Genomic DNA, 15,126 nt, shown 5'->3' with positions numbered 1-15,126 from the left:
CCACCAAAGCAGAACGCACTGAACGTAACCACTATGCCATGGAGCAGGTCCCACTTTCGTCTTTTTTTTTTTTCTTAGCTCTAATTGACGTATAACATTGTGTCAGTTTGAGGTGTACAACTTGTTGATTCGATACATTTACATATTGCACTATGATTACTAGAGTGGCGTTAGCTAACAGCTCCGTCACATCACACAATGATCATTTCCTTTTGTGCTGAGAACAAAGATTTAGTCTCTTAGTAACTTTGAGGTTTATAATACAATGTTGTTGACTATAATCACTATGTTGCACATTAGATTTCCAGAACTTATTTATCTATTAGGTCTAAGTTTGTACCCTTCAACAACATCTCTGCAATTTCCTCCCCCTGCCGCTCCCACCCTTTCATCTTAGATATTGAAGACTTGCAGCAAATTGCTCCTGACAGCAAGACCGATCACTTTGTACTGAAACAGCAATAAGAACAACAACAAATAAAAGTGAAAAAGAATAAATAAAGCTGGTCAGGATCCCCAAGTTTTAAATGATCATTCCATCATATCAACAATTTTCTATACAACTTTGTAAAATTTTTATTTAGAAAAAAAAATTTAGAACAAAAGAAGAGCATTCTACATATTACCTTGAAACCCAGGTTACAGTAACTTCGGGGTCCACTTGGCATGGCTTTCTTCAACTCTCTTCTTTTTTTCAGTCTTTGCAATACTTGTCCCTGCCGGTCTCCAGGTGCCCCAAGTTACTGATCAGCTCCACAGCAAAGGGGAGGAGCCACTTCCCAGGGTCTGTTCGCAGCATCACAGCCCCACATCCCAGCGACCAACAGTGCTGCCCTCCTGGGGACCAAAGAGGACATTGATCACTCTGTTGTGTGCCATGTGAGTGTGATGTCCAACAGGATGGCTGGTGGACCCAAGAAATGTTTGTCTTTGATCGGATTCAGTCTTATCTGTCTTAAAATGGTGAGTTCACCATTCTGACCCACCTGCAACTATTGAGGGGGGAAAAAAAGACATAGTTACTATCTTTCTCTTTTTTTGAGGGCCTACAGCGTGGGGAGATAGAAATCAAAATATTTTGGATCGTGCCAAGATAGTATATGTTTGCGTGTTTGAAATTTAATGCTATTTACTAGAGAACGAAAACAAGATCATCATTATATTTTAAGAACAAAGATTTCTGAAAAATCTGTCAGCAGCTACTGACTTAGTTCAATAGACAGATTCAGGGAGAAAAATGAAATAGTAACATGATCTGCCTCCAGCCTCGAACTTCTATTTAGGTTTGCTTTGTGGTAGATTTGAGTGTTGGGAAATGACTTGTGCAAATAAATGTTCTGTATGGATTGAAAGATTGCTCACATTACGTATAAAAATGTTGTGATAAATTGGTTATTGCTCTGATTTCTGTTTTACATTTCCCCAAATGGTGTTTTTATTTACCGTTCTAATTTTCTAAACTTTCCTTTTCAGGTTGCTTCAGCAAAAACAGGTAAAATTTTCTGAAATGCAAGTTTTCCCTCCCCAGATTTGATTTTAATTTCCACTGTTAATTCTTGGGCTGCCCTGAAATATAAAGGCTATACCAGGAAAAATATTCAGCATTTTCTGAGCGCTCACACTGTGAGTGTAACTGGTGAGACAAATACATGGATTAAACTTAAAAGATTTAAGTACTTGTGTGATATTCTCATTGAGTGCTGAGATGTACAGAGTCATGTAATCAGGAATTTTCTCAAATACAGTTAGCCATTAGTAAAATATTACAATGATCATTGTTCCAGTCAAAGAAACAAAATTTTAGTCATAAATAGTGAAGAATCTAATTTATTTAAATTTTCTTATTTGTCTTCTGAGGAATTAGAGGAGAAAACTAGAAACATTTTTGATTAAAATTTTGAGAATCTCTACTTTAATAAAAAAAGAATTTTACACTTCTAATATTGCATCCTTAAAATATAGACAATGATAATTCAGAGCTGGACAAAGGCTTTCTTTTAAAAAGAATTTATTTCCATCTTTCTTGGATAAATGACTGAAGGCAAGGGTAATTTCTCTAGAGGCCTCTTCTAGCTCCTACATTCTAGAAAGCTAAGTCTCCAGAATGGAAATTTATGTTCAAAGGGATTTAGATTATCTGGAGGAGCCATATAATATCGATTATATCACCAACAAACTCTCATAGCAATTTAACATAAATAAGAACAATTTTTACTTATTATTTTGTCTCTACCACAGAAAAGAAAGTATAAATAATACAATTTTTAAAAATTGATATAGATATATGGCTGAGCCATAAAATCCATGCATATACCATAGTTTAAAAAAAATTTTTTTTTTTAAAGATTGGCACTAGGCTAACAACTGTTGCCAATCTTCCTTTTTTTTTTAAGGATTGGCACCTGGGCTAACAACTGTTGCCAATCTTTTTTTTTCCCTGCTTTATTTCCCAAACACCACTCCCCCCCAACCACCACCCCCACCGACCCCCTCCCCCCACCATACATAGTTGTATATCTCAGTTGCAGGTGCTTCTGGTTGTGGGCTAAGGAGCGCTGCCATGTCCGCGCCCAGGATCCGAACCCTGGGCCGCCGCAGCGGAGCGCACAAACTTAACCACTCAGCCACGGAGCTGGCCCCCGGTTTTTAAAAATTATTATTTCATGCTTTGTTCTTATTTACTTATCTTATTCTTGAGAAACCTTCAGGATTGACCAGGAAGCTATGAGAAGGACTATTTGGCCATGTACCAAGTGATTTTTGTTTTATAAGTGGTCTTTGGATAGACAAAATCTAGCTCTGTTTTCTCTTGGAAGGTCCTAGGCCAGCCACGTGGCCAAGTGGTTAAGTTCGTCTGCTCTGCTTGGGTGGCCCAGGGTTCACTGGTCTGGATCCTGGGACCTAACCTAGCACTGCTCCTCAAGCCGTGCTGAGGTGGTGTCCCACATAGAAGAACTAGAAGGACCTACAACTAGAGTATACAACTATGTACTGGGGCTTTGGGGAGGAAAAAAAAGGTCCCAGGATACCCAGGACATGCTGAGCCTTCAGAATGGGCATCTTTTTAGTCTCACACTATTCACACTATTCAAAAGAAAGAGTTGGTCGGCTCAGACACTGATGGTGCTGTTCATTGATTCATCCTGGCTTGTCGATAGATGAGATGTGGGGTGTTTTTTTTGTGAGGAAGGTTGGCCATGAGCTAACATCTGTTGCCAATCTTCTTATTTTTGCTTGAGGAAGATGGTTCCTGAGCTAACATCCATGCCAATCTTCCTCTACCTTGTATATGGGATGCTGCCACAGCATGGCCTGATGAATGGTGTGTAGGTCCCTGCCTGGGATCCGAACCTGCGAACCCTGGGCCGTGGAAGCTGAGTACATGACCTTAACCACTACACCAGGGAGCCAGCCCCGGGATGTGTTGTTGTTGTTGGTTTTTTCCAGGATGTGTTTTATGGATACACCAGTCCCCCCTTATCTGAGGTTTTGTTTTCCACGGTTTCAGTTACCCGCAGTCAACCGTCGTCCAAAAATATTAAATGGAATATTCAGAAATAAACAGTTCATGAGTTTCAATTTGCATGCTGTTCTAAGTAGCATGATGCAGTCGTGCTGTCCCACTTTGTTCTGCCCGGGTAGTGAATCATCCCTTTGTCCAGCATATCCACACTCTATGTGTTACCCTCTGTTAGTCACTTAGTAGCTATCTGGGTTATCAGATGGACTGTCACTACATGGCAGTGCTCATGCTTAATTAACCCTTATTTTACTTATTAATGGCCCTAAAACACAAGAGTAGTGGTGCTGGCAATTTGGATATGCCAAAGAGAAGCTGTAAATTGCTTCCTTTAAGTGAAAAGGCGAAAGTTCTTGACTTACTGGAGAAAGAAAAAAAATCAGATGCTGAGGTGGCTAAGATCTATGGTAACTTTTATTACAGCACAATCATCCCTCAGTATCCGAGGGGGATTGGTTCCAGGATCCCTGCTGATACCAAAATCTGCGAATGCTCAACTCTCTTATTTAAAAAGACATAGTATTTGCATATAACCTACACACATCCTCCCATATACATTAAATCATCTCTAGATTACTTATAATACCTAATACAATGTGAATGGTATGACAGTCATTGTTATACTGTATTGTTTAGGAAATATTAACAAGAAAAGAAGTCTGTACATGTTCGGTACAGATGCAACTATCCTAGGCATTTCCATCTGGGGTTGGTTGAATCCGCAGATGTGGAACCAAGATTACCTATAATTGTTCTATTTTATTAGTGGTTGTAGTTAACCTCTTACTGTGCCTAATTTATAAATTAAACTTTATCATAGGTATGTATGTATAGGAAAAAACAGTATATATGGGGTCCGGTACTATCCAAGGTTTCAGGCACCCACTGGGAATCTTTGAATGAATCATCTGCAGATATGGCTGGGGTTGGGGGAATACTGAACTGCGTAGGAGGTTTCATTTTGAGTGTGTGTGTTTAGATTCTCTTTCGGCTCTGTTTTGGCTGTTTTTCTGTGTCTGGCCACTGGGGCCACATAGGCTAATTTAGATCTCTGAGTTGGTAGAATGCACAGATGCTGAGAATCAAACAGTTTCACTTTTGTCTGATCAAAGTGATTGACTGCACATCTAGGGAATAAAGTTTTCTCTTTCATCAAAGCAGTAAGTGGGCCAAACACAGAACTAAAAAAGAGTGAAGAACTTCTGCTAATTTATGGAGCCTCACACAGCCCACTCAAGCTTCTCGTCTCTTTAAGGGAAACATAGTCCAGAGGTGTGGATCTTCTTTCATTGCAGTTAGTGGTCAGATTCTGCCCTAGCACCGAGTGTAAAACGGGCCATCTGTCTGCCCAGTCTGTGCTCCCCCCAGACTCCCCAGAATCACACATTCCCTGGCACCCTGCATAGCGGTGCCGTGTGGTCTGGCTTTTCCAAACCCAAAACTTGCTCGTCCTGGTTCACACACACAAACAGCGACCCTTCCTACCTTTCAAAGTCCCCTTACATACAGTAGTACTTCGCTTAATCTTTAAAACCATCCTAAAATCTAGGTATTTTACATTTCAAAGTAAACCCTAAGATGTAGGTATTATTAATTTCGACTTCTCAAGGGAGAAAACCAAGACTAGAAGATGTTAAATGACTTGTACACGTTCACACACAAAAATAAACAGCAGAGCCAGGGCTCAAACCCAGAGTCCCTGAAGCCCCGTCGTTCATCCTGCTGATCCTGGCTTCATGTATTACTCCTTCCGGGCAAATGAGCCTCTCCCAGCTCAGTTTGGTGGAGTTTGGTGGAATCCTCAGGCCCCTTGGCAGGCTTGTGAGGAGATCGTCTGTGTCATGCTAGCCTTTTACATGCCTTTCAAACCACTCCCATGGATGCACTGTCAGGCCTCCTGTGTCAATGGCTAGCTCGGTTGTCATTTTTCCAGGAAGTTAGCCCATTCTAATGAGCAGGACTGGCTAACATGGAGATAAGATAAACCATGGGGCCAAAGGAAACAGAAGGAGTTGAAAGCCACCACGAAGTTAGAGGAGAGAAGGCGCACAACGCAGGATAAATAACTCAGGGGGGGTGGGCAGAAAATCGATGAGTATGTGGGAAGGATGAAATGGGAGCCCCTAGTAGGGCTTTCTATCCTGCAGAAGGGAGAGGGGACATCAGTTCTTCCTGCAGAGTCAGCTTCTGCTGGCACATGGCTAAGATGAGCAGGCCTGCAACTTTTCCCCAGCATATACAACCATCTTAGTTTCCTTTCAATGGCAAAGCAGACAGTCCTGGGTGATGTTCAAGGAATGTCTGGCCAGTGCACAGTGGAGACTTTGTTCATTCTTGCAGCATGGCTATTTCTGAGATGCCGCTAAAGCCAACTCTCTGGGCTATCAGGCCAGAAAGAGAAGGTTGTCTGTATCAGGCGCTTAGGGACTGGGCAGGTGGGGGTTTGCCGGGGGAGGGAGCTGATGCTGGCAAATCACACAGTCAGTCTGTATTTACTCTCTCTCCTCTTTGCTCTATAGTTTTATTTCGCCCTTTAGTTTTGAATTTGGCATAGAGTGATTTTACCCAGCAAATGCAGTACATTAAACAAAAAAGGCCAAGTGCCAGTTTCAAACCTAAAATGCAGCTATTTTTGTTTGACCTTTTCTTTCACTTGGATCTCTGACACCCAGGGCATTTTTGTGTCTGTGGATTTTTGTAAAGTAGTAAATCTGATTACCATGCTGTATCTCCTACCGCACATCCAAAGCGTGGGAATGCTTTGTGTAACTCATGACATAAGCATCCGTACCCCCCTGGCAAACCATGGCCAGGCCCAGATGAGGAGGGGCCACAGCATCACATTCTTATGCTGGGGAAGATGTTTTGATAGACAAAGGGGGAATAAAGTTTATTTTTATTTTATGTAGAAGGATCTGAAAATGGTTTCACTATGATAATATGAAAGAAAGTACAACGGAGCAATTATAAAACAAAGAACTGGCTTCTCCCTCTTCCTCCATTAGATTAAACGACACTTGGGAAATGTGCATGAGATGGACACCGCAGCCACTGTGGCAGAGGACCCTCGTGGAGGCAGTGGAGCGGATTCATGGGGCGGTGGGGGGGGGGGGGGTGGTGAGGGGTTGGAGGGAGTGGGGGTGGGGAGCTGAGGGCAAAGCAGATTGGGAAATTCACAGAATGCCAAAACAGAGTAGAATCCTCTGGCATGAAGCCCCTCAATTACTCTCTCCCTCCTCTCAGAGTTCTTTCCCACAATCACTCTCCATTCTTGTTTAACTCTTTTAAAAATACAAAAAGTGCAAATTATCCTGGAGGCAACTGGGAAAAGCCTTTGAAATCTCATCCTGAATGAGAGGTTTGAGTTTTTTGGCTCTCTTCTAGAGTGTAGCTTTGCCTTTCTTTTTCTCTGTTTTTGCTTGATCTGGAAAATAAGGGCAAAGTTTATGTCTGAAGGATGCCACGAGAATAATTTAGTTTGAAAAGTAAAATGAAAAAAGTAATCCTGATAGGTATCTTAGCTAATGTATAGCTTCAAAATCTCTTTCAGCTCCTGAAATACCCACCATTGATCAGGCATATTCAAAAATCAGCAACAGTATCACCGTGGAATGGGCTACGGTGCCAGGGGCCACCAGTTACCTCCTCACCGCCAAAGATGGGGACACTGTCATTGAAACCATGGTGGCCAGTTCCCCAGGCACGGTGACGGGGCTGAAGGCTGCGACCTTGTACCAAATCACCGTGAGATCCATCAGTGCCGCTGGGAGAAGCCAGGCATCCCCTCCAAAGCAGGCAAAGACAGGTAGCGGATGCTCATCCTCTGTTGAGCGATTGCTTGTGACTTGGATTAGTTTCACTGAGGCTGCACATGTGTCAAGTAATTTTGTGTCATGAGAGTGCCTATGATTCAGGGCCCAGGAGTGGAAGCCAGATAATGTTTTTTTGGGAATTCAGATATCTGTGGAGGAGAGGGATATTTAAATTCCAGATGTGCTGGAAAATAAAACCCATTTCTGGGCATCTTTGATAGCATCCCTCCTTTTAAATCTCTGAAAAAGGGATTTCTGTTTCTAACCTTAGGTATCCATTAAGACCATGCTAAAGAAAGAACCCAAAGGGAGGGCCAGCCTCATGGCACAACGGTTAAGTTCGCTTGTTCCGCTTCTCGGCGGCCCGGGGTTCGCCGGCCGGGATCCCAGGTGCAGACATGGCACCGCTTGGCAAAAACCATGCTGTGGTAGGCGTCCCATGTATAGAGTAGAGGAAGATGGCCATGGAGGTTAGCTGAGGGCCAGTCTTCCTCAGCAAAAAGAGGAGGATTGGCCGTAGACGTTAGCTCAGGGCTAATCTTCCTCAAAAATAAAAAAAAAAAAAGAACACAAAGGGATTTCGCTGCACTTTGACTTGTTTAAGTAAAAACATTTGGAATTTGTCATCGGCATTACTTACATTGAATTGATAAAGTTGTACTTAGGCATATTTCTGAAAAGTTGTATGCACATTAAAGCAGTATAAACCATCATTTCCCCCATTGACTTGTATTATGATTACAGGGATGTTTTATCGAATTTCTTACCAACCTCCACTTGAAAGTAATGCCTAATATTAGAGTTTCTCTGTTCCCCATCCCTCTGCCGAGTCATTTATAATTAATATAGGTTTAGATAGCAATTATTTAATGGGACTCTGCCATGAATCCTTTTGTAAAGCAAATAATTATTTCATAATATGGATAATCAACCTCAAATTACTTATTCCTAAATATGAATTATCCTCTGTTGGGCTTTCATAACACAAATGCGTGTGTTTTTGTCTTTGTAGTGTTGGCAGCACCAATTCTGGAAGTGAGCTCTCCCAGTCCTGACTCTATCCTTGTGCAGTGGGAAGCTGTATATATGGCAATTGGATTCTCTGTGTCCGTTATGCGAGCCAACGGTTTGGGGCGAATATGGAAAGAGAATACCACAAACACCTCCTTGACATTCACCAGTTTAGACTCTGGGACTCTCTACACCATAAAGGCCTATGCATGGAATGCCAATGGAACCCCTGGGGATGACTCCACCTGCAATCAGAGAACCAGTAAGGACTTCTGGGCTCAGCCCCAAACAATCTCCCTTTTGATTCATGAGAGGGGCTGTGCATTGTAGCCATCAAGAGCCGTGTTAAGTGATAAGTACAGAGCAGCTGGCAGCAGCTATTTAAATTTATTATGAGTTTATTTATAGTGCTTTGACGATTCCTCCTCAGTCGTTTGAATGCTTACTGCATATATAAAGAGATGCTGCTCAGAATACACGGAGCACAGCACTCCCCCTCTGATACCCAACTTCATCTCAGCACACGTTCAATATCACACAGCGGGAGACGACTCTTGTTAGGTTTACAGGCACCCCTTGTCCCTTCCTGGGTTCAGACCAATAGTAAAGAATTGGGACAAACAGGAATTCATTTATTCAGGAGGCGTTTAATAAGTGTGTGCCAACTTTGAGCAGGCATTGTACTATAGATACAGCAGCAAACAAAACAAAGTTCCTGTTGTTATAGGTACTTTATGCTGTGGTGGCAAGCAGTGTTTCAGAAACACTTCCCAAGCCTCCACTTAGGCCTGAGGCCAACATGGGGCTTTCCATCACCTCTCCTGCAGTTCTAGGCTGAGAAGCCAGAGCATGGTATATGATCTCTCATCAACCCCATCGCAGGGATACCCCAACCAGGGCATCCTACTGTGTGATAACTGGAAGCCCACACTGAGCGGCTGGAGTGACCCAAAAGAATGAGAGGGAGAGAAAGAGAAGGAGAGAGATTTTTTTCTTCTCTTGAGGCAGAGTAAGCCATTCACTGACAATATGGCCTAATAGATGCCAGACTCACCAACAGATGAAATGTTTCATCCCTTGGGGAGGACCAAAGAAAGGGTGGAAAGAAACCAGAAATGTTCTCTCCACCATTCCCTAAGTTTGGAAGGAAGTGGAAGCCCCATTGCCAGTGGGTCAAGGCAGGAAATCAGGGAGAAGGGAAGGGTTTGCCTTTAATAAGACTTCTTTAGAGCGAAAAAGTGGCCCTAAGGTGAGTCATAATGCACCTGGTGAGTCAGGGTATCTGAGACAAACCAATCTCACTGGGTCTTTTCCAGGCATTCATTCATTCATTCCTTCTTTCCACAAACATTTATTGAGGGCCCACTGTGTGCTGCGTGTAGTTTAGCTGATGACGATACAAAATTAAATAAAGCATGACCTTACACTCAAAGACCTGATTGTGTCCTAGGAGAGACCAGTGTGTAAATCAATGGTTTCAGTCCTGTGTATCAAGTGCTTTGATAGCAGGACATACAGGCGCAGAGTGGCACAGGAGGAGCATCTGCATCAGCCTAGGGGGCAGGGAGAGCCACCTCCTAGAGACAACTCTTCTTAGAGCCTTTCTCTTTATTTGTTTCCTATGTTTCAAAAAGTTTCAGAGAGGGCCCGGCCCAGTGGCACAGTGGTTAAGTGCGCACGCTCTGCTTTGGCGGCCCCGGGTTCGCTGGTTCAGATCCCGGGTGCAGACATGGCACCGCTTGGGAAAAGCCATGCTGTGGAGACATCCCACATATAAAGTAGAGGAAGATGGGCATGGATGTTAGCTCAGGGCCAGTCTTCCTCAGCAAAAAAAGGAGGATTGGTAGGAGTTAGCTCAGGGCTAATCTTACTTAAAAAAAAAAAGTTTCAGAGAGTTTAGATTTAGCCTCTATATTAGTTTGCTAGGGATTCCGCAACAGAGTACCACAAGGTGTGTGGCTTAAACAATAGAAATTTGTCTCACAGAAAATTTTGGAGGCTAGAAGTATGAGATCAAGGTATCGGCAGGGCTGGTTCCTTCTGAGGGTTGTGGGAAAGGATCTGTTCCGGGCATCTCTCCTTGGCTTGCAGATGGCCGTCTTCACATTCACATGGCGTTCTACCGGTGCGTGTATGCCTGGGCCCAAATTTCATCTTTTTATAAGGACATCAGCTGTATTGGATTAAGGCCCACCCTAATGATCTCGTCTTAACTATTTGCATCTGCTGAGACCCTATTTCCAGATAAGATCACACTCTGAGGTCCTAGGGGTTAGGACTGCAACACAGGAATTTTGAGGGGACTGATTCAGCCCATAACAGTCTCCTACTTCCCTGCTTATTTTTCCTGGTTCTTCCACGCCCCATGTGGGCAAAGCAGGTTGTCCTAAAACACTACGGCTACCTTTCCCAGCCTCGGGCTCGGCAGAACCCCAGAGCAGGTTTGCCTCTGCAGACAAGCTGACCACGAAGCAGGGGAAGAGTCCTGTCGAGACGGTTGGCAGGAGAAACATGGCAGGTGGCCGCCTTGCAGAGGATGAGTTGAGTCCCTGTTTTCTCAAGCAGGGTCCTCCCTGTTTACCCCCATGTGTGTCCAGAGCGTGCTGTTCTCTACTCACAAGCTGTCCGAGAAGTTCTGTAAGGCCTGCCAGATGGGCCTTCTTATAGCTCAGATTCCAGAGAACTGAGGCCAACTTCTCCTCTCTCCAGCCCAGGAGAACACTCCTCCAGCTTCTTCAGGGAGATAAGGCTGAAGAAAGGAAGGCATGTTTTTGAGAATGTAGAGGGAAGCATTTTGGAGACACTAGTAAGACTGCCTTAATATGTGATCATCACACTTGATACTTTCCTTCCTTCCTTTTGATTTTGATTTAGAATGGAATGATTGTTTGCTCTTCTAGAAATGATTATGACCTAAAAGCTCTTACAGAAAAAGTCGTAGCAGGTTTCCAAAAGTAAAGACGGCATATTGTTGAAGTTGATCTGTTTCACTCCATCAATTGATAATAGAGAGACTATTTGACCCACCACTTCATAATCACATTCCCACATGGCCCTTTTAGCCCCTCACATTTATTATTTCATTTAATTATTTCCATCACTTGTCAAGTTGTACATTCACTCATTCATTCATTCAAAATATGCTTATTGAGCACCTAGGGGTTGATCTTATTGGATCCATTTTAAAGATGAAAAAAAATTAAATAATAAAAAGATTAAATAACATGACCAATGTCACATAGCTAGTTATGAGTTTGCATAGTTAATGGCAGATATGTCACCAGTTTCCAGGTACCTTAAATCCCAATTTTATGCTCTGAACATTTGCAATTATCCTACTACTGGGGTACCTCATCTCTAATCTCTGCAACGTTGTCAGGCCAAATCTTACTTGGGTTCCTGAGGCTGCTGCAAAATCTTAATTGTTTCTCAAAAATGTAGGTCCTCGCGCTCCTGCCAATATTCAAGTCTCTTTTGATAGTGGGGCTCTGAAGGCGTCTGTTTCATGGGCACCAACGGAAGGAGCTTTCAACTATACCGTGATGGCTTTGAGCGACTCTTCGGAGCTGAGCTGTAGTACGACTTTCAGTTCCTGCATCGTCTCCTCTCTCCAGTGTGGAACTGAGTACCTGATTTCAGTTTTAGCAAGTAATGATGCTGGATCCAGCAAGTCAGCTTCAGCAGTGACCCTGAAGACCGGTATGTAAACAAGAGTGCGATCACTGCGGGGCTGGTGAGCCAAAGCGGCTGCCATAAGGGAAACAAATAATCACCCAACAATGTTCCAGAACACTCTGGAAGAAGTGAAAATGAAAGCCTGGTCTAAATGAAAGCATTGAGTTGGACATTCTGATGACTTTGAACAGTGTTGATAGTGAAACTAGATATTGTGCACTGGAAAAAGCACTTCTTTGAAAATTAGGAGGCCTGGCTCCTATTCCAGGTCTTTCATTAATTAGTTTATTTTCTTTTTCATTTGTAAAGCTGTAAAACTTTGAAGACCCCGTTTGAGTTATCCACAGCTCTAACTGTGCGGTACAGATAGCAGCCTCTTCTTTACATTGTGTTTCACAGGCCTAGGTTTAGTGGGAGCTATTTTTTAAGATAAAGTCTGAATATGTGTTTAGATATCTTCCTATTTTCATTCTTATCAGAAAGATAAGTACTTACATACGTGAAGGTTTATTCCTCTATTCAGAAATACCACGGGGCCGGCCTGGTGGCACAGCAGTTAAGTTCTCACGTTCCGTTTCGGCGGCCCAGGGTTCACAGGTTCAGATCCCGGGTATGGACATGGCACCACTTGGCAAAAGCCATGCTGTGGTAGGCGTCCCACATGTAAAGTAGAGGGAGACGGGCATGGATGTTAGCTCAGGGCCAGTCTTCCTCAGCAAAAAGAGGAGGATTGGGGGCAGATGTTAGCTCAGGGCTAATCTTCCTCAAAAGAAAAAAAAGAAATATCTATGTGTTTTGGTGATGAAAACTAACAATCAGTGAAGACCTACTATGTACTAGGCACTATAAATACATTATTTTGTTAATTTTCATGACAACTCAGTGAGGTAGAAGCTACTATCTTTTTTTTTCCTATAAGAAAATCCTAGCTCAAAGAAGTGAAATAATTTTCCCAAGGGCACACCAATAGTAAGTGGTAGAGCTGGGATTCAAGCCCAAGTTTGCCTGATTTCACTCCACTAAGCCAAAGAAAGTGAAGATAATTACGATAATGCCCAGTTTATCCAACAGTCAGAATTACGTCATTCTAAGTTTAAGAGGCTTCTGAGCACAATGGAAAAGAGCCATCACCAAACTGATGCACTGTATTTCACAAGGAAAAAGTACAGCTGACCCCAAGATCCACAGTTCCTTATAGATATGTTAAATTAAGGTCCCTGGTAACAAACTTAGTGATTCAGCTTCTCTTTTGACAACTTTAACTTAATGCGAACGGTACATTAGAAATGGTTATGAGGACGGGATAGCTGAGTTGAGGGAAGAGATAAATATATTTTCAAAAGCACAGCGGTTCCAAGTTAGTCATTTAATACAGAAGAGAACCATCAGTGTTTCTCAATCTTGGACGCACATTAAGAGCATCTGGGGAGCTTTTCTAAAATCCCGATACCCAGGCCTCACCTAAGGACCAATTAAATTGCAGTTGCTGGGAATGGAGTCTGGATATGAATAGTTTGTAAAAGCTCCTTAGTTGATTCTAATGTGCAGGCAAGGTAAAGTGCCACTGAAATAGTCCTGCACACTTATCAGTCCAAGAGGCACCACCGTAGTTTGTGGAGAACACAATCAATCATGATCAGGGAAACGACCTTGGTTTATCAATAAAAGAACTATGTTTAGAAAGTATTATGTGTTTCCTGGATCCCAGAATTGTGTCATATGTCTTAGGATGGTTCCCATTAGAGATGACTAAATGTTTAAAAGCTTAGAGCTTGAAAGAATGAACTTTATTTGAATTCATTCCTTCAGGAGGCTTTATTCTATGCTGATCCTGGCATTGCCTTAACACAGAAATGCAGGCAGTATTAACCAAAGTGATCTGTGCCTGTTTCTGACATAGTCTAGCATGTATTGCGTGAGATAAATTTTAGGACGTGAGAATGCCTCGTTGGTTTGCACATACTATTTATTTGTTCCTTGTCCATAGCATCTGGTATCTTAACTCTCTAAGACTCTCCCTGAAGGAAGTCATGGGAATAAGAATGTGTTCTGTCACTCAGTGCATGTTAGAACTTCCTATGCTACGGAAGTTTGGAACACAAGCCCTCAGAAACACCCAGCTCCATCCTTTGCTGGCTGTGTGAGCTTGGAAAAGTCACCCAACCTCTATGGGCCTCAGTTTCCTCGATTGTAAGGTGATGATAATTGTTGAAAGAATTAGAATTAATTAATTATTTATTATTAATTAATTTATTATTATTAATTAATTAATTAATAGAAAGCACAATGAATGGTGGCTATTATCTCTAAAATGGATAGCTTCTGGGATATTCACTATTCCGCTCAGACCATCTGGCTTCATCTCTGCTTGAGGTCAAATCTGTCAACAAATATTCTAACAATGAAAATCCCCATATCTTAAAATGACTATTAAACTCTGATGGTCTATTATTTTAAACAATATTTCATATAACAAGAGAACTTGGACAGGTCTTTGGAGTTTGTTGTAGGAGCCTGGGCCTTATATCATAGTCTTTGGTTCTATAAAGAAAATCTTCTAATGCTTCTGGTACACAGTTTTGTGTGTCGTGCACCAAATTCAGTCTATTACAAAGCTCAGATTTGCCAATTTTGGTTGTCTTGAAATCCTGGACAACTGCAAAGATACAAAGAAAATCCCTTGCGTTACTCTCACAACGGTTTATTATTTATTATTTCCTAGTTGCTTGTGCACCTGCAAGAGTGATGATCCAAGAAGATCCACCTGGTCGCCTGTCTGTGTCTTGGTCCAGCGCAGATCTGGGTGATCACTATGTGGCCTTTGTGAAGAGTGATGATGGCTTGGAAGTGCACTGCAACACACCCCTCACCCAGTGCAATTTCCTATCTGAGTGCGGCTTCACTTACTTTATTAGCGTTTTTGCCTACAACGAGGCTGGGCAGAGTCCTCTGGGTGATGTGTTCAATTATACTACAGGTAAGTCGCACTTGACCCTTGTAAAGGGAATTCTGAGTTTACTAAATTCAGCAGCAGAATCGATCACCTACTGCACTTATTGACTTACAGAGACTGCCTGGGGGTCGTTCTGGGGTCAAGGGTGGAAAGTG

At 42.5% G+C, this 15,126-nt stretch overlaps 1 protein-coding gene across 1 annotated transcript in view; it reads left to right on the top strand.

The window, feature by feature from the left end:
* Positions 1-900: 900 nt before the first annotated feature.
* Positions 901-15,126, top strand: part of FNDC7 (fibronectin type III domain containing 7) — a 30,886-nt gene continuing 16,660 nt past the window's right edge. Inside the window, exons 1-6 of the mRNA XM_001492915.4 lie at positions 901-963; positions 1,474-1,492; positions 7,071-7,325; positions 8,345-8,605; positions 11,785-12,042; positions 14,741-14,995. Of these exons, the coding sequence (XP_001492965.4) occupies positions 901-963; positions 1,474-1,492; positions 7,071-7,325; positions 8,345-8,605; positions 11,785-12,042; positions 14,741-14,995 (1,111 nt within the window). The remainder of the gene's footprint in view (positions 964-1,473; positions 1,493-7,070; positions 7,326-8,344; positions 8,606-11,784; positions 12,043-14,740; positions 14,996-15,126) is intronic.

Source organism: Equus caballus, chromosome 5, assembly GCF_041296265.1.
Source record: "Equus caballus isolate H_3958 breed thoroughbred chromosome 5, TB-T2T, whole genome shotgun sequence".
Classification (NCBI taxonomy): domain Eukaryota; kingdom Metazoa; phylum Chordata; class Mammalia; order Perissodactyla; family Equidae; genus Equus; species Equus caballus.
The sequence above is the reverse complement of the archived record's forward strand: the minus strand, read 5'-3'. Positions and strand labels throughout refer to the sequence as shown.